The following is a 20548-nucleotide window of genomic DNA, read 5'->3' on the forward strand; positions in this document are numbered from 1 at the left end:
CTACAGGCAGGTGAGGTTCAAGCTTGGAAGAAAACCGAAATTGGTCACCCCTGAAAAAAAACATGCTATTGAAAAAATTCCCACAAATTATTTAGCACAAAAATTGCATACATTGATAACAATGGATACATGGCTGTAAACGATAGTCGATTGCACATGTTTTGGTGTCTCTAGCGCCACCAGTCGCCGAGGTATTGTATTGCAACCAAGTACACCCCATTTCTCATTTCCAGTAATCGCAAGCTATGTCATAGCAAGAGGGGGTGTGCTCTTTTGTTAGAGATGAATAGGTTTAGTGTTCATTTTGGTTCAGAAAGTCATATGCCTCAAAAAAAGAGAATGATTTAGTTATAATTTTTGAGGGCCATATCTCGGTGGGACATTGAGCTAGAGCCACCAAATTTTGGGTCAAAGTAAGATCTCGATGGGACCTCCGCAACGCACTTTGATTTATACTTCCAGGACCCCCACAAGGTGAGATATAAGACCCTATAGAAGAAGGTGTGCATTGTAACGGAGGGCCCCAGGGGTTCAAGACGCTAGGGTTTAAGAGGTCCCATTGAGACCCTGAGGGACGAACCATTGCATGGTTTATAAAATGTTAGGGTCAGGTTAGGGTTAGGGTAAGGTAGGGTTAGGTTTTGGCCGATCGACCTTTCTGTTTTTGACTTAAATGGTTGACTTTGGCTCGGAAGTTTTCGTGCAGTTTTGAGATCGTGTTTTTAGATGTGAGAAAATTCTTGAAAAGAATTCTTATAACAATCGAGAACAACCTTGATGTAACTGTATTAATCTTTTCCTCATTATTATTATTATTATTATTATTATTTCCTTGTTATTTAGCTGCATTATTATAATTCCTTTAACTGTATAAAATGTGCAGGATAAAAAATGTGCCAGTAAATGTAAAAACTATGCTTATCGTCATTTATTAAACAGAGAGATTCATTTAAATTATTTCAAATGCTGCATTTTTTTTTTTTGCTGCAAGTTTGTTACAATTACAAATGATTTCATTAGCATTTTGGCAATCTAGCAGTGCATGTTTTTTTAAACTGATCAAAAAGTCACTCTTTTTGTAAAACCTGTTTGCTCAAGTGCCTAATGAGCTGATGTTCAAGATGCTAATTTCTTTCCGGTTTACAATAACCTCATAGTCCCCTCAGTGAGCACACCCCTTTCTGAAGAGATATAAAAGGAAATTAAACGTACCTTTTTCATTCTGTTCCTGACGCATGATGGATCTGCGTGTCTCTGCTGTTCTTCTGTTCGTTTTCCTCACTGGAGGTACAAAAAACAGCAAGTATTTAATTATGTTAAAAAAATATATTATTATGTAGACACAGAGAGGTCACTAAATGTCTTTCTCTGTCTTTAAGGACACTCTCTGAAGTGCTACACATGCTCATCTGCTCCGGGAGGTACCTGTGAAGCAAAAGTGGAGACATGTGGAAATGGATTTTCCAAATGTGAAAGCATAGCAAGAGAAAAAACAGTTGGTAAGTCCGAGATGATGAAAAAATGTAGTCATAGTTTCCTGAAAGTGAAACTAGAGTTTACTGTATCGGTTTAACTCACCACACAATTGCAATTATGCGTCTATAACAAGAGGAATTTATATTATATTACTGTATATTGAGTTTTTTTGGGTTTTTTTGCAGATTCCGCTAAGCTGTGGTCCACAGTTAAACGGTGTGCAGTTACTTGTGAAGCTGGGAACCAGCATGTCCTGGAAGAAGGGACAGAAATCAGCCACTGCTGTGACACTGACCTCTGCAACGGAGCAGGTAATGTAAAAAAAATAAAAAATAAAAAATAAAATAAAGAGGATTCATTTCAATAGTGCACAGCTAGAGCAGAATGAAAAGGAAATGCTTAAAAACGAGACAAGTATTGATTGTTTTGTTTTTTTAATTGATTAAAATCGATTGATTCAGTCAATGCAAATTTTTAATTGCTATTATTATCAGCAGCACTGTTAAAAAACCATTATTTTCATTATTGTCTTGATCAGATGGAGCGTATAAGGGAAGCTTCCTCCTGCTGTCGGCTCCTCTGCTCTTCTACTTCCTGTTTCAGTGAATCCCGCTGCACTTCATACGTTACGCATATTTCTACGCGTATTTCTTGTTCAAGAAATAAATAAATCTTGTCAATCGTGAAAATGGGCTTTGGGTTGTTTGACTACAGCATGGTTAACCAATCAATGTACTGAAATCCTTAGAAACCATAACAAGCAGCTTTATTTTCTTAGTGATATACCCAAAAAGCGCATTAAAAAACCATGTACACACACACACACACAAAATCTACTTTACAACTGGAAGAAATGGCAAAACTTTACAACAAAAAGTATACCATTAGTTAACATTATATGCATTAAACGAGCGTCACATTTTTTTTACAGTATTTACCAATATTTGTCAGTTAATAAAAATACAGTTGATCATAATTGCTATAATGTGAGCTCAGGTCCATTATTTACAGATACAGCTTTTGATTTTAATCATGTAAATGTTGAAATGAACATTGAATTAAATCTGTCTTGAGTATTTTTCTTTGTCAGTAAACATCTGATGTATTTTATTAATATCATAATAAACCTGTCTACTCTAGTATTCCAGTTGTTTCTGAAGGAATGTTGATATAAAATATTTCTTAAATATAACCATAAATGTCATCAAAATATACTGTACATTTTGCATATTTGCATGTGTCTTTAATTCAGAAATAGCGAGAGGAAATGAAACATAAAAAGCACTGGACAATTATAAAAAAACCCATAAAACCAAAGAATATTTATTTTATGTCAGAAGATCACTCTTGCCACCGTGTAAGAAGCATGATCATTTTTTTAAACAATCGAAACACCAATACATTTATTAATTTATTATGACGTTTATAAAGTGCTAGCTGCACGGAGCGTCGTTCAAGGGACAGAAATCTTATACTGTATTGAATCTTCAGGTTTCAGGTTTCAAAGATAATTGAAAGTAATTTTCATTTTTGAACTGACCCTGTAATATTTGTTCATGTCTAGATAAAACTGCAGATTTTATGTGTTTTATTCACTATGTTATGTTTCTGTGCGACATTTCATGGATACGTCTAATTAACCTCTACACATCTGATAAGTTGCCGCTTTGCCCATTTGTTAAATAAAGGCTGGAATTTCAATCTGTCTGAAGACTCTTGATTTTACGTCTAACGTTACGTCTAACTTTATTAATAACACTCAAAGGATTGAAAAACAACATCTGGCTTGTTAAATACCCCATTGTATAAAATCTGAACAACAGTTGCAAGTGTGACATTTTAATTGTAATTTTTTTACATGGGTATACTTTAAACCAGGGGTGTCAAAGTCAATTCCTGGAGGGCCGGAGCCCTGCAGAGTTTAGGTTCAACCCTGCTAAAACACATATACATGTATGATGAAGTACTTGATTAGCTGGATCAGGTGTGTTTAATTAGGGTTGCATCTAAACTCTGCAGGGCTCCGGCCCAACAGGAATTGACTTTGACACCCCTGCTTTAAACACTAGTGGGACTGTGGTAGTAGTGTTAAAATTCACATGTAAAGTGTTAAACTGTCTGTCGCTGCGTTTATACTGTGTAGGCATCTTTGGTCGCCTACAACGAAGAACTGGGTTTAAAAAAGCACACGTAAAAACTCATGAACTTTATGTAACTATTTAAAAGTTTATACATTAAATCTGTAGCGTGCAAGAGTTTTAGCTCTAACCTCAAACAGCTATAGAGCTATAGAAGTCTTTGATGCAGTAAATGTGCTTGAAATAACCAAAGGACGATGCATAAGTTTCATTATCATTCTGTTTTATAATTGCAATACCATATACTTCTGAAACAACACACGGACTAGTTTGTAATACCTGCGTAATAACTAGCTTATCAATAGGAGGACTAGGCTGGACGTATGATTTGTTTTAGGCTGACAAAGCAAACAGTTGAAACGAAATGAGTCTGTAATCTTTTCACAAAACTGAAACATACTTAAGTACAGCCATGGAAGGCTTCTTGTTCACTTTTGTCGTCAGTTGTCTTTTAGGGAAGGACGTTTGCGCAACCCTTCAAGAGCGATTGCTGATTTTTAGCACCTGTAAAAACACCAATAACAAAAAAACTCACCCACTGTTTTTAAAGCTGCTACATAGAGACGGCTTTCTACTTTGAGGACATGGTAGAAATGTAGTGGAGTAAAATGTAATGAGGTTAAAGTCATAAGAAATAAAACTCAAGTACAGATGCTCAAAAAGCATACTTAAGTACAATATTCAGGTGCGCTTCACTACTGTCCGCCTCTGATCCTTACCGTGGCATCGTGAAATATGTAAAGATTAAAAAATGTATTTGGCGAAAGTGAAAATGCAATCATTTTCTGTCTTTGGCGTTGACACTGGGGGTCTTTAGAGCTTTCAACAAGCGGATTTTATGCTAAAACGTACTGAAATGATCCCTTTGAACAGAACATTTCTTTCAGCGTGTGTGAAAATATAAGACCTAAGCCACAAAGACCTGCATGCAGTGAAACTGTGGACTGTGTTGAGTGTTATAGAGACAAACGGGTGTTTAAGGATCTCTCCTGGTGTTTTTTTAGTGTTACGTAAAAAGACCTTCAAGCCTTGAGTAGCTTTAGTCCTGTTAGTCAGACTATAGCAGGACTAATTCTACTCATTTTCAACAACATTGTTATTTTTAACTTAAACAAGCGTAGTCAGTGGTTTGTAAAACAAAACGTTTTATAAAATGATAAGCTTTACATTTCAGACTTTAATAAAAGAGTGAATAAATGAATAAAAGAAATGAAAATGAATAAAAGAGATTAAATAAAAGCTGATCTATACAATTAGCATCAATTGTTATAATAATTAAATAGCTCAACAAATAAATGATCTTCATTGTTTGGACTGGAAACAAAGTAGCTTCATGTTTATTTTGAAGTTTAATCCTCAAACTCAGCCCTTTTCTCTCTTTCTGTCTCCAAATGTATTACATCTTGAAATCGTAATTTTCTCGTACCATTAGGCTTTTTAAGGAGTTGCCGTGACGCCATTCGCAACAAGTTTAAATATTTAAATATCAAACAGGACCTTTAACCTTTACTTTAACCTTAAGGTTTCAAATATAAAAGTCGTTTTAAATCTTAAATAAATAACAAGACAGAGCTGTAAAAAAAGTGCTGTAAGGTTACATCATCATTTTCAATCATCATCAATTCTTTATGTAACAGTTCAACCACTGACCCTAATAGTAACAAATAAGAAATAGTAAAAGAAATAGTAACGTCCATTACATTGTTTCTATTTTTTCTGGTTGAAACACATTGATATGGTTGCAATTATATTGTATTGCATTAAGAGGTGTGTGGCTCTCATGTATTTAAGAATGTTGTCACATGCTTTTGTCCACTGAGGAACACCTCCATCAGTCCTGTGTCCAGAAATCAGAGCAGGCTCGGTGCGATCAGTTACTATTCATTTAATTTTCTCATTAAATCCCTCCCCTTCGTATTAGCTATAAAATGAGCGCTGAAACAGACATGTTATGTCATTCAGCACCTGTTAAAAGATGGATCTGCAAATATCAGTTTTTCTTCTGTTTATTGTTTTCGCTGCAGGTAAGACTTTGAATATTGAATAGACAAAAACAAACAATTGAAGTCACTCTCTTACCGTCTCTCTCTTATTACTACAGGAAACAGTCTCAGCTGTTATAAGTGTATAAGTCTGACAGGTTCTTGTGAGCAACAGACGTGTCCCAGTGGATTTTCCGAGTGCATGACTTCAACAGCAGTAACACAAATCGGTAAATCTAATATGATCATGCTGTATAATTTACTCATGATGCAATAGTGGCAATTTATTTATTATTATAATTATTATTTTATAAGCAAATGTTTAAAATGAGATAACGCAAAACTTTATTTCTGTTCTGTTAGACGATGCACTGCTTTCTACAGCGTTTTTGCATCATTCGTGTTTTTCAGGTGAGATTATTTCTCAAGTCAGTATTAAAAACTGCGCTATCGCCTGTGAAAACGGGTCCATGAACCTCGGCGTTTTAAAGACATCTTATTCCTGCTGTGACACTGACCTCTGCAATGCCAAAGACGATACAGGTGATGCACAAAACGACTAAAGGCAGCAGCCTTTGATTTGTTTCATTAGATGTCATGCTTGTCAAGAAAATAAAATGAAAGAACCCTTGTTTACTTCCATAGATGTCAGCTCTATTGTCCCCAATGGAAAGCGATGCTATTATTGTGATGGGCACAGCTGTGTAAACGTAATGAGCTGTTCGGGGAGTGAAGACCGCTGCGTTACAGCAACAGGTGAGAATCTGGAAAAGATAGATGCTTGTCGTTACTTTTGTTTCTCCATTATTCACTTTAGGCATTTTAGATTGCTTAAATAAATTGCCAGTTTAGGTAAACCTGTGCTTTCTGTCTTTTCATCAGAGAGTTTCGGAGGCCAGTCAACGGTTGTGAAAGGCTGCGTCTCTAAATCTTTCTGTGATGCCGCCGCGTCTGTCGGTGAAGTTCAGAGCTTCTCGTGCTGCTCTGAGGACCTGTGTAACGGTGTTCAGAGCGTCCCTCAGAGCTTCCTGTTCCTCGCCTGTTCTCTGCTCTCCTTCATCCTGCTGCACTGAATCTATAATACTAAAACCTATACTTCAACTCAGTTTGTGTTTGAGTATTGCTTAATATATCTGAACATAAAAAGCAACTAAGTTTATTAGTTTGGGCTGTACTGTTAATTTCAACATTTAGGAAAACATTTCGTACTAATGAATAATATTGGCCAATTTCTTAATATAATATACTATTCAGGCAAATCAGAATCAGTTGTTCAAACGTAAATTTATTCTGGTACTTATATACGGGTCTATGAATATATAAATGTTTAGCTTCCCTTATTTTATTAGAAGTTATGTCATAACAGCAATACTAATTTGAAGTTTTCCTTTATGAATAAAAACTATAATTTAACAGACATACAACTTGTGTCTTTTACGTCCTTGGTAGGCCCTTGACAGCCACCAGAGGACACTCTTCTTAATATTTTTTTATTTATATATTTTTGGACTTCATTTCCCATGACCACTTTCACTATGATTGTTCCATTACCTTTAGCTGTGTGTCTTTATCTTAGCTCTTTTTGTTATATATATACCCTGTTCGCTATGTCTTTTGTTTGGTGGTTTCTTTTGTGAATTAGCCTGCCTACGTTTTTCTTCTTTTGCTCCAATGGGAATTACCGTTTTTTGGATTCTTCAATAGCTGCAACTGGATCTTCTTTTTTTTTTTTAGAGCGTCATATATAGCATATTTAAAAGCATTCAAAACAATATATTTTTTTACTCCAAAAGCCTAAAAACATAAACATGTCCACAAATCTATTATCACAAAAGACACAAAACACTTTGATATTCAACATAACGCACATCTTATTTTCCAGAAACACAAAATTAAATCAATTAACCTCAAAACTGCTTTGACTAAATCTGACAAATGATAATAACGTGCTATACATACATACTAGGGGCAAAATAATTGTACCTCATCTTGCCATAAATTAGGCTAATTAGAACAACAAAAAGACCAACAAGATCAAAAACTGATAAAAAGTCAAGATAATTGATTACTTCTAGGCCTACATGACTGACGGGCAGATTTAGCCGAGTTTAGCTGTTTTAATTATTTTCAATAATATGGCGTTTTCGAATTGCATAAATCATTTTCAGTTATTCATTGATTTATTTATGCACAGGATGAAAATGCAAATGTCGCATGACCTTTTTTTTAATTGTTTAAAATAGTGGTATGTCAAAAGCAACTAAATAAACAAAGCTGAATCACAAGAGCGGCTGCTGGTGCAGATGCACGCGATACATAATAGCGAATCCTTGACCTTTTCTCACAGCACACACACACACAAAACCCACATAACCGGATGCAATGGAAACGTGTGTGTCATACGAAGTCACATGTGTGTCTGTGGCAGACGCTGACTTTAAATAAAGATAAAGTTTAGTCAGATATTAGAGACTCTTCAGTTTAACCATAAACACCCGTAGTGTTCACTAATTAATCACAATCCAAAAAAACTAACATGTTTGTATAAAGACGTTTAACACAATGTAAAAAACAAAAGTATAGTTATGATATAATAATAATTATTACTATTTTCATTTCACATTTTCGAAAGATGAACATTATATTCTTCCGCAGATATTTTGACTGAAAAAAAAGAGAAAAATTCTAACTGTGAAAGTGACAAATTTCATCTCATTTTATACAGGACTCTGTAGATGTTACGGGGCGAACGAGACATTACGGGACGTACAGATCCATCTGCAGGCTTTTATTAGACAGAGATGTGGTCATAAAACAGGCCTGGGTCAAACAGTGCACATTTCAGGAGATTGTCCAAAGGAAGGCGTGAGTGGGATAATCCAAAAACATTAGCAGTATTCCAGGTGAGGTGCAAACACAGACCGAAACAGCAAGGCAAAAAGGCATCTGAAGAACACAGGCAAGAATCAGAGCACAAGACTAGACTAGAAACTTCAGCTAATGCAGCCATCACTAGTTCAGCGATACATGCTTAACAATATTTGGCGGTAAGAAAGAAAAGTGCATGGCGTATAAAAGGCATCTGATAAATTACACCTGTGCGTGATCGATGCAACGGATGATGGGCAATGTAGTGTGGTTGAAGGGAGGAGTGTTAGTAAACCGTGAGTATGGCTGGTATTTACTTCCATACGAGCAAACAGAAGTAGGGATGAAACAAAAGCACATCATTTTGTGGATGGAGACAAAGAACAGGTGTGAGGGAACTACCTGAAGAGCTATGGGCCAAGGGAGACTTTGATGCGAGTCGCATGGCTAACGTGCAGCCAGTAGTAGTTGCAGGAAGCAATACAAAATAAGTGAAGAAGCTAGGGTAGGGATAAGACTAGTGACTGCTAAAAATGCTAAAAACTTGTCTTGGTAGCGTGTAACACACCCATTTTACCTGTAAGAAAACCTAATGGCAAGTGGAGACTAGTACATGACTTGAGAACAGTTAATTACAGCTATTCAAAAATTCCTCAAGGGCTGGCAATATCTCCCCTTATGTTCATCCAGGTTTGAATGGAAACCATAAGTTTCAAGGGAGGCGTTTGGCTACAATATGTAGATGACAATTTGATTGCTCACTACACATGAGAGGGTTGCATAAGACTAACCAAAACAGTGTTGATGGAGCTGCACAGAATAGGGATGAAAGTATCAAAGGGTAAGCTAATGGTCGCAGAAAACTCAGTACAGTAATTGGGTAGAGTGATCTCGGAAGGGAGCAAAGAAGTACTGCACAGGGTATTGCAGTGAATTCATCCCAGAGTATGTTAGCAAAGTTAAATCTCTGAGGGAGATGATGAAGGAAACAGGAGTAAGGAACCTGTAACGGGCATTTTACAACAAGAGAGGTTCAACTGTCATTGTATTCTTCTGCTTTATACTGTTCAGTGCTTTGATGCAACCTGTGTTGTTAAAAGCGCTATAACCACAAAAATATATAACAATATCTGGTTGACCCATCAGAAGACGGGCAGAGGTGATGTATGGTGGTTATGCAGAGATGTAAAAATAAGAACAATGCATAGGGGAAATTGGAAAGGGACATGTACAATAATACAGTTGATTATGCCTTTTTAGATGTTCAGAGCACCAGATCTAAGGGAGCTACTGAACAATTACATGAGGGTTAGCAAAGGAGAAGCCTACCTAGAAGGTCATTATATAAAAAGGTGCACTTGGATGCAATAGGGGTCCAAGGGGGCCGCCAGATAAATTTAAAGCAAGAAATCAAATAGATTTCAGAAATTGAGTCGGCCCTTTTTAAACAAAAACATAGATTGGATAAACTATCTGTATTACAATCAGCAGAGGTTTGTTAACTACACCGCAAGTGCAGTGCAAGGAAGTCAGCAATGGCAATGCAAAATAGGATAGCCTTGAATTTTTTGCTTGCACAATACATGCTGCATTGTCAAATGAATTAGCTGAAAACTCAGGCATAAATGACCTAATAAGTTGCAGGCAGATGGAGTTCGCTAATAGGATCAGTGTTAGTCTCATTAGGGGTAGTGGTGGTTATTTTGAGCACATGTGGTTGTTGTCTATGTGTTAGAGGGCTATTTGTGAAAACAACTGACAAAAGCATGACTGCAGTATCCGTCAATAGCATATCAGGATATGACTTGGGGAAATTTAAACAGCACTTATCTTTGATTGATATGTTTTACTTTTGGTTGCTTTACATTGTGATTCTATTATTAAGTAGGATATGAATGAGTGCTAATTTGGGTTTCATGTTTTCCTATCATATCTTTTTTGATTAATTGATGTACAGGAATGAGAGGCGAAGGAATACGTCTAAGTGTTGGAAATGATCACAGCACACACGCTGCAAAACGTGTGAACACTGTCTGAAAAAAACCCGATAGGTCTGGAAGTGCCCTCTTCATGTGAATGAGACTTGAGTCAAAATTAAAAGAAAGAAATTATACTTCCAGTACATTTTTCCGAAATATGGTTTTAGTCATTTATGGTAGTTGTTGTCAAGCTGATATATGTTTAAAAGTTTGATTTTAGCTAAAAATTTGATGCTATAAAAACACAGGCTCTGGCTCCCAACTAATCTTTACTGCAGCTTCACCCTTTTGAGCATAAAACTATATGACAGTAGATAATCTCAGGTAATTATGTGCTTTATTCGAAGTTAAACATGTCTAATACAAGTTTAAACATGGTACGTGCCTTAAAGCCATACTGAAATAAACAACAAGCAGTTTACCTCAAAACTTGAAAATTCAAGCAAAGATTCCATAACAGAGATGATATGAGTCACTCAGTTTGTGTATTTAAGGATGTTATAACGCTTTAATATTTATAAATGAGAATATAAACGTATAAATTTCGTTGCGATAACACTGTGCTTCCAGAGAGAGTCCCCCCACGCATGCTTCTGATTGGCTGTGATATTTGAATGATTCTGTTGGGTCTTGCCTAGTGTGGACACCAAAATTGTTTTTGCTGGAATCCAATCACGTCACCTGCACACACTTTGTGTGTAGTGAACTGATATAACATGCAAGTTTAATTTTTTTGAAACAGATAATTGAAATAAATAGACTTTCCCTTGATATTCAAATTTTTTGGGCACATACTTGTAGTTAGGGCATGCTGTTTGGGCCGTAAAAACGCTGAATTCTCCACATTCACCCCCAAGCGCTTGAGGCTGGATGATACTTTATGTCTCAGGCTGATGAGAGGGATGCATGCTCAGGCCTGTTGTACACACCCCAGTCAAGTACTTGTACTTTTACTAAATTAAATTTCTGAAGGTCACATCAAATATTTTAAACGTAAGCTGAAACGTGAGAGAACCAATGATCGTTGTTTTCACGCATTAAGCACACACATTTCATGAGATGTTTGATTGGGGTTGAAGCTAAACTCTGCAGGGCTGTGGCTCTCAGGAATGCAATATGATATTAAGAAGGGAAAAAATATTTGTTATGTAACACCAGCACATGCACGTAAACCACCTTGCTTGTGAAAACTGAAGAAACAGTTCTTTGTTACAAAAATCATAATATGTGCAGATATGTGAATTACTATTCTTACCACGAGGTTACCCGAGAGTGAAAGATTGCTGAGACCCAAACCACACTAAAACCATCTTCTTTTGTGTTCCACAGAGGATTAGTCGAACAGATTTGGACAAAACATGAGCGACTCAGAATGTTTATTTTCGCAGTGAAGCATCTCTTTAAGATGATTCGTTTAAGTAGTCCTATGCATCCCTTGTAGTTCATTAAACATTAAATAAATTATGTAGATTAATTTTTTAGTAATGTCTACTTCTTTCATTTTCTCATAAAGACCACCCCCTTTGAAAAGCTATAAAAAGAGCACCAGAACAAACTCAGTACTTCATTCCCCTCCTGCTCAAAGATGGATCTACAGATCTCAGTTTTTCTCCTGTTCAGTCTTTTCACTGCAGGTACAAAGACAAATAGTGTTTGTATTGATATTGAATACAAATACAGGTTATTAATATCTCTCTTTGTTTTAAAGGACACTCTTTTAGCTGTTATGAGTGCCTAGGTCTGACGGGTTCCTGTTCAGATCAAAAGCAAAAAACATGCCCCAGTGGATTTTCCAAGTGCATGAGTTTAACAACGGTGGCACAAGCTGGTAAGTCGACAATGATGCTTCGAAATCCACTTTTAACTGATAAGATTTTTTTCTTTTTTCCCACTGCTACTGTGTCACTGGAAATGTTACTAATAGTGGAACTGCTTCCTCAAAGATTTATGATTGTTATTGCAGAATATTCTATTTAGAAGTTTCTTTCAGATAACACTAGCATTAAAATTCAATTAATCTTTGAAATAAGAAATTCTACATTTTGACATTTATGTGTTTTCTGTCAAAATGTGTTGAACTGGTCTTTCCTGAATCGTCCATGTTTTAGGTGGGATGACTGCTAAAGTGAAAGTCAAAGACTGTACTCCTGAGTGTGCCACTGGATCCATGAACCTCGGTATTGCAAAGACATCTCTAGCGTGCTGCACCTCAGACAACTGCAATATACAAGATGCTCCAGGTATTGTGCTTTTACAGTAAAGGGTGTGGCTTGTCATTGGTGTATTGATTGAGTGGTTATTTTGTAAAGAAAATAAATGAATACATTTGTTTTCTTCTTTAGAGTCTTCTACTGTGTCCAACGGAAGGACGTGTTACTCTTGTGACGATAAGAGCTGCTTGAACATATTGAGCTGTTCAGGAAGTGAAGATCGCTGCTTTAAAGCAACAGGTTAGAATCTGCGGGAAAAATATATATATATTTTATCGCTGTTTGAGTATTTGATACAGACCAAAATATACAATTTCCAGCTTGTAAAAACACTTGTTTTCTGTCTTTTCATCAGGGGGTTTTGGAGGCCCGTCAACAGTAGTAAAAGGCTGTGTCTCTAAATCTATTTGTGATGGCACCGCGCCTGTTGGTGATGTTCAGAGCGTCTCGTGCTGCTCAGGGAACCTGTGTAACGGTGTTCAGAGCGTCTCTCAGAGCTTCCTGTTCCTCTTCTGTTCTCTTCTCTCCTTCATGCTGCTGCACTGAACCCAGACGCTCTTCAGACACACTGCACTGAACACAGAGCTTGTATTTTCTCTGTACAATCATCTTTTGTGTCCTGATTACTTTTTTCTGCTGATGCTGAATATAGCTCGTCAGAAATATTAAAGGAATAAAATTTTATCATTTACAAAACAAATATGTATGATGATTATTTAATAATGCAAACAGGGTTATTTGGATTATTAGGAATCTAGTTTAGTTATAGGTCATGAAAGCAATAAGGGGAATTAAGCTATTGTTGATGAGTAACATTTCACTTTTGTTAATTTTTTTTCACTTGGTATATTTTGTGTAAGTAGTATTGAAGGTCAGAAGTATAATACATCATGTGATGTCCCCATATTTATTGACATTTGTTCTGACAGTTTAAAAGAAACAACAAATTACTTAACAATCAACACTTGAACAAAAATTGTGGTCTCTCTAAATGATGAGAATGTATGAATATAATCTCAAAATACTGAAAACTATACAGAAATACTTTAAAAGCAGAGACATTGGAAGATCAGTGCTATGTGGATTCACCATTGGTTTCACATGTTTAGCCCTATTATATAGAAAGAGGGTTACACAATTTTTATAGTTGTTCTCAAACATGATCAGAGGTTGACAAAGTACACAATTCAAATATTACTCCATTTGTTGTAAAGACAGTATTTTTCACATAAAATTACAGAAGCGCTTGCTTTAAAACTTAAAGGAGTCGTCGCATGCTTATTTTCCACAAGTTGGTATGATTTTTTAGGGATTCAGTAAGCTTTTTTGGTCCATGTTCCTTTAAATGCTAATGAGTTACCCTGCCCCTCATAAAACTCTTTATTTAGCCAGCACAGAACTTGCTAACTAGCAAGATACTAGGCAAGGCAAGTTGCGAAATCATGAATGATGCATACGAAAATGATCAGAGGATGCATTCCCTTGAAAAGCAAAGGTAATCCACTGTGTCTTCAGATGTCGGGAGTAAATGAAGACTGCTATGTCAGTTATTACATTCAACAACAAAACTTCAGTTGCTTAGGAGACGTTCTTGTCTACATCTGCTCCAGCGTCGAAACAATGGTGGATTCTTGACAGATCCCTCAGGCTGGGTCTGAATCAACTATCATTGGAGCGCTGTTTGGATCTTTATCGTTATTGGGTGGTTTTGTACAATGACCCCTTTGAGCACCAAAAATAAACTTCATTGTGGACTGCTTCTAAGTCCAGTCAAAAAATCTTGAGATAGCCCATCCTGTTTGAGAGCTTTTGAAATTCCTCCATATCCTGACAGAACAAGAGGACAGGGTACACAGGACAAGCAGCTGCAGCCATTTCTGAATTTAATGTATCTGGCTTTTTGTCTCACGGAAATCAAGAGAAGGATTCAATTGCGGTTAACAACAGTTTATTAGAAGATAAACAAGAGAGAAAGTCACTGATGGCGGTGGAGCTCGTGCAGCGCCAGGATGGAAAGCGGGTGCAGGGAGACAGTGGGCAGCCAATCCAAGCGGAATCCTCCGAAACAGGAACAATCCGGAAGACCGACAAACAGAGCAACATCAGGACAGGAACTCAGGACAACGGCGAGGATCTGACAATGAGAGCGGCGTTAGCTGGTCTTAAATAGCCCAAATAATGAGCCACAGCTGGGGCTGATCAGATCGCAATCACAAGCTCAGACACACCCAACACTCAGCACGTAACAAACAGACACACAAGATGAAACAATGAATCCATGAACCGTGACAGCTTTTAGTGTCGCCTGCTTCCGGTTTGTTTTTATTTTTACAAAACAGCTCGTTTTGCTGCTTGAGTAGTGTGTAATATTGTTTTAAATTATCGTCTTATTTACGAACATACATTTACCGTTTGCTGCTTTTTTAATTCTTCTTGTTATTTCCCTGCAGCCCCAATGAACCTGGTCCAGATGTCTCATACACTGACATAAACAGTCTACTTCTGCACTGAATAATAATGTGGTTCCCTTTTGTTTATAATTAGTTATCACATTTCTCAGATGCTGTCACAGCTAGGCAGGAAATAGGTGAGGACATGTGGATGACAAAGCAACCTTTTTCTCTTATGACCATAATCTTGGGTTAGGCCTATTTTGGTAAATGCACACAACATTGTTAACAGTTTGGTATAAGACATGCAATTTTTTTTTTTGTTAAGTGTCCAAAAAATGGTACAGAATCATTTTAGTGAAGAAATTTAAGGTCTTGGTTAAGAGTCTTCCTTTTGTCTACTGTTGTGCATAAATTGAACATTTCTGACTTTGGCTTTAGCAAAGCTCAATTATATTCTCCATGTTCAGGGATCTTCTTACTCTCTGAGGAAATCATTGCTAATTCATTCAGTCGCTCCTGAAACGTTGTGGACGATGTCAACAGTAAATGCATGGCAATGCTTAAATTGCAATTATATTTCAGAAATTTCTTTGGCATCTGTTAGAGCTGATAAAAGACCACCATCTCTGTAATTGTCGTCAGTTTCCTGTTTAAGAGCATCAGTTGACATTTTGGGAGTCTGCAGAAGTTTTACTTGTGCCATTAATTATCTAATAAAGTACATTGTACCAGATCACAACACATAGGCCTCTACCATCTCAAGAAACTGGTGATATAGTAGTTTCACAATGTCAATGCAACATTCCCATCTTGTTGTTGAAAACTTTTTGACAGTGCTTGACTAGTGTTGCTGTACATGGACGTTATGCAAAATGTTATACAGACACTGAAGAATGCCAAAAAATGTCACAGGAAGCACAAGTGATTTAACAACATCCGCCACACCCAAGTTTAATGAATGACTTCTGCAGGAAACACTCAGAGCTTTGTTATCGATCTCGAGCTGTCTTGTCTGGACTCCCTGCTTGTGATCCATCATATTACTGACCACAACAGTCTGAAATCTTTACTCTGAAACCGCTAAGATGCTCAGTAAGGCAATCAAACACAGCCCTTTCCCTGTGGTATTATTTACACTGACAAATCCAACAGTGTTGTGCAATATTTGTGCAGTACCAAGGATGCTCATTGTGGCATGCAATCCATTATCACAGAATATCTGGCATGTAGTCCATTATCACAAAAAAGTACTTTGCCTTTTTGACTGTCTGAAGAATTGCATCCTTTGTTTTCTCTCCAATAATGCAATGAGCTCATTTTGGATGATGTTACTGATATAGTGATGTGCTTTTTCTCAGGTTTTTACTCATTATAGTGTCAAACTGTGTCATGAGCTCAACCTGTCCAAAAGATGCCATTATGGGTCAAAAAAATGCCAGTTTTTCATGCACTTGGAAAATCGACTAGGACATGTCTTTACAAAACAAAACATGTCCTAGTTGATCTTCCAAGTGCATGATGTTAACAGCAGTGTCAGAAGTTGTGAGTTCAATGGATTCACTTGGCCAAACTGAAATATTTATACTATATGAAATATTTATAAAGGTAATCAATACATCAAGATAATGTATAGCTAAACTGCTCTTCCAAGGTGATGATAGTACCAAAATGAAGCTTAAAAATTGTGGGAAAAACGTTAGTTACACAATTATTTAGGTATAGTTAGTAATATGTATTTTAAAACCAATCAGTATTTTTTTACAACACTGCTTAGTGCGGTAACATTCAAAATGCATACTAGGATGACACAGCAAATGCATCTCGACTGTCTGTTCGTGATTGAATTACTTAAAATGCATTTAGTAGGCCTACCCAGGAAACAGGGCTTCTCACTCACTCGCTTTCTGGGAAATTGCATACAATTTGCAGACACCATGGTGCCACTTTCATTAGGCTATATGGCAGATTCCCTTACCCTGCAGGATAAGTGGTATGTTTACTCTGCATACATCCATTTTGTTACTTTCCATTGTATTTGTTGCAAAAACACCTTTTAGCATTTAGCGTAGTTTATCAGCTTATCTGCTGCCTTATCTGGCAGCCGATAAGGATGAAAAATATTACAGTTTTTTTTAATAGCACCATTCATTTGACATGTGGGAGGCAATTGGCGACTCTTGTCTGCACTTGTCTGCAGCCTGCAGATTGGGGCGGGGCTACATCTGGGGCAGGGCCCAATATTTGCTCTGATTGGCTTGGTCGTCTTTCGTAGATCTACACTGTTAGAAGTGAGAGTTGGTGTGAAACAGGAGTGCGTGAATTCATGAGCAAATCAGCTGTTAAAGCTGTCCTCTCCAGTTAAAGAGAGATGTGTAACTCCACACAAACTCTAGTTTAAACAGATTAGAGCTCTGTCTGATTATTATTATGAATAATTAGGAGCACACTTGATCTGAGAATATCATATACTCGGATCCTGGCTGAGACAATCAGACAAATTCAGTTGTTTCGGTTGTAAGATAGTCCCAGACTAAATTTTATGTTTGAGTCGTTTTAATTGAATGCATATCTTAGAATGTAAGTGCCATGGTTTGTCTCAAGATGTACACCAGTAATGTTTTTCTAAGGCAATTTTATAAAAGCTATTTAAATGTTCTAGTTTCACCACAGCCTAATCCTAATATAAACCCTGTCTGTGAAACCAGGCCTGAAGGTTTAAGGAACAACGAACAGTTATATTTTATAACTAAGGGTTTTGTATTCAAATGCTTAGAACCTCACCTTGAACACCAGGGTCATTGAAATCAAGGATGTGGAATACACAAAGTTTTTACAATATAGGTTGTTATTTAAGCATATAACCTTAAGTCAGAAAAATTGCCTAATTTCCAGAGACTGTTCTTGATGAGAAGCCAGCATGGGAACCGGACTTCAAGTCGTTTTTTCTGCTGAAGCCTGGGTATGCTCAGCAATGTTTGCACAAAGAAGGCCATCATATGGCTGGAAAAAAACACTGGTTGGTACGATTATTAACATGTGTTGCAACACGTCCAGCAATATCTGACACAAAACACTGTAAGGGGGTGTTCAACCAAAGGTCAACCAAAGTGCTGACCTGTAGTACACCACAGAGTGTGTGCAAGTCATGTGTAAAACACAAACTACATTTAACAAAACAAGAAAGTTGTATAAAGCATCCTCAGAACATATTAATGCACGAAAAAATATATATACCACCAGCATGTGAAAATGTATAAGGATATATACACACTTCTGAAATTAAGCTTGAGTCACGGAGGACACGCCATACACTGTCCCTTGTCGGGTAATTTGCACCCTTTCCCCCAGAGCTGGTGGAGTTGGGCCAAGGCGATAAGGACAGTTGGACTCAAGTTCACGCAAGTCGGGGACTGGGCGTTTTTTTGTTGACAAGATCTTTTGACATCCTCCTTTGCCTACACAAATAATCTCTGACCCTTTCTTCCCCATCACTATCTTTAGAATTTAAGTCACTCTGACAAGAGAGGAGGTGGGGTTTCTCTTGAAACAGCCACCACATGTTCAAGTACCTGTGCACACAGCTTCTCCTTTTATTGCGCCACTGGCAGAGACACTGGCTATCAAAAGAAAACCCTTGTCCTTTCAAACTGACACCAGGTGCGTCTTATCAGTAAAAACAGAAGCATGAATAAACCTGACAGAGGTTTGCTTGTGCCAAAAAAAGGAAACACACAATCAACACCACTAGTTATACTTTTGATTCTGGGCTTCAAACAAAAATCACGACACACAGGAGATTCACAGGCAATAGCCCCTGAGACAACTTCCTTTTTTACGTGAATAGGGACTCTAGGTCCATGGGGATCTTTTGAGGTAACAAAAAAAACATTTCTCTCATCACTACAAATGACGGGTGGTTGCTCCTGCCTGACATGCTGCCTCGCCTTTGGATTTTCAGATGGCCCTTCTGAGGGAAAATATTTAAATATGTAAAGACAATCTGTAGACTAAGATCAATAAACATTAAACATGGATGAATAACAGTATAACTATCTTACTATCTGACTGGTGATTGTAACTGCAACATCTGCAGACAATTCAAAATGACGAGGGGAGTTTATCTTAACACAGATGAAATAAAAATGAATAAATTAAACTAAATTACATTACACAAACCACTTCTTAAAGTCAAGGGCAAGACATGCAATGTGATGGAAACTAGGGCAATGCCAGTGGCACCTCTTCCTTCAGACAAAAGCAAGGAACACAATATTTTTCTAGAAAAACAAGAGCAAGTTTATACACACCCAACATGATAAACATGTAACATTTGTCATTTTTAATGGCAAATTTTTTTCATTAATAGCCCCCTATACTAAGAGCAACGATTAAACATGATGTACACTATGTTTCTACCCTTAATTAGGTTAAACTGAACAATTTAACTAATCAAAGTTGCACTATCATTCTCAAAGATAACAACTAAAATCAAACATACACTGCAACAATTATTCCTTACTCCGATCACTAATTTCCAAACGTACCGCTAGAACAATCGCCGCCGTTACCGAAGCAAATGTTCTGCAATGCGATTGGTTGGGTCCACGTTAGTGGCAGGTCTCTCCTACCCCTTTATCTGATACATCAGCATATTAGAACGATTTCTGAAGGATCATGTGACATACATTCAACAGCTCGTCACTGGGGCACTACCTTCAAAGGGAAACTTTTATACCTTTGTACTACAAGGTGTGTGTTAGTACCTTACAGTAGTAAAATGTACTCTTAAGGTACTACTATGAAACGTACAGTGGTAGATAAATACGGTGGCCTGGTGCCACAAGCTGTTGTACCCCTAGGTAGAATTCTGCACGTTTTTTCTGAGAGAGTCAGTTGGCAGACGAGACAAATCTGAGAAAACATTGAAGACAGAAACCCGATTCACTGATGGCGTGAGATTTACGATTTTGGAGAAAAAGAAACCTTTGATTCTGCTGAAACCGGATGTGTAATAATCCACCCACTGTGTGTAAATAGAGGAGATTAAACCGCTCCTATTATAATCCTTCAGAGCAGGGCCAGGCAAGCCCTGCTTTAGACCGTAATTCAATGTAACAATATAATATATATATATATATATATATATATATATATATATATATATAGCACCCCCTCCCTGCACATCTTTCTCGTCAGACACACCTAAATCAGCTCATCAGCTCTTTAGTAAAGACAACAAGCCCAGAATCAGATGTGTCTGATAAAGCCGGGCATATACTGGGCAATATCTGTGCGATCTATAAGATAACTATAAACTATAAGATAAGCTTGCAGTGCAGGAAACGAGAAGTCGTGGTCGCCCCTTGTGAGGATATCGAGTTGAAATGGAGCCATAAACGCAATGCTTTTTCCCTCACTGCACCTGCGCGGCAACAGAACTTTAGATAAAATAATGTCATTATGAAAGGAAATGTGAATCATTGCCCATTATTTTGCAATCAG

General features: G+C 37.2%; 3 protein-coding genes across 3 annotated transcripts; all 3 read left to right on the forward strand.

Annotated features, from left to right (window-relative positions):
• Positions 1 to 1178: 1178 nt before the first annotated feature.
• LOC122340980 (lymphocyte antigen 6 complex locus protein G6d-like) lies at positions 1179 to 2165 on the forward strand. Its single transcript, XM_043234241.1, has 4 exons — positions 1179 to 1287; positions 1380 to 1499; positions 1662 to 1787; positions 2015 to 2165. Exons 1-4 carry the CDS (start codon positions 1236 to 1238, stop codon positions 2080 to 2082), a joined length of 366 nt encoding a protein of 121 aa, XP_043090176.1. The 5' UTR covers positions 1179 to 1235; the 3' UTR covers positions 2083 to 2165.
• A 3424-nt stretch (positions 2166 to 5589) lies between these two features.
• On the forward strand, positions 5590 to 6669 carry LOC122340958 (urokinase plasminogen activator surface receptor-like). Its single transcript, XM_043234222.1, has 4 exons — positions 5590 to 5638; positions 6008 to 6139; positions 6242 to 6352; positions 6479 to 6669. The coding sequence occupies exons 1-4, from the start codon at positions 5590 to 5592 to the stop codon at positions 6667 to 6669; spliced, it is 483 nt and encodes a 160-aa protein (XP_043090157.1).
• A 5316-nt stretch (positions 6670 to 11985) lies between these two features.
• Positions 11986 to 13363, forward strand: LOC122341017 (urokinase plasminogen activator surface receptor-like). Its single transcript, XM_043234309.1, has 5 exons — positions 11986 to 12077; positions 12152 to 12271; positions 12552 to 12683; positions 12786 to 12893; positions 13009 to 13363. Exons 1-5 carry the CDS (start codon positions 12029 to 12031, stop codon positions 13197 to 13199), a joined length of 600 nt encoding a protein of 199 aa, XP_043090244.1. The 5' UTR covers positions 11986 to 12028; the 3' UTR covers positions 13200 to 13363.
• Positions 13364 to 20548: the final 7185 nt, after the last annotated feature.

The sequence above is a fragment of the Puntigrus tetrazona genome, unplaced genomic scaffold, assembly GCF_018831695.1.
Source record: "Puntigrus tetrazona isolate hp1 unplaced genomic scaffold, ASM1883169v1 S000001111, whole genome shotgun sequence".
Lineage (NCBI taxonomy): Eukaryota > Metazoa > Chordata > Actinopteri > Cypriniformes > Cyprinidae > Puntigrus > Puntigrus tetrazona.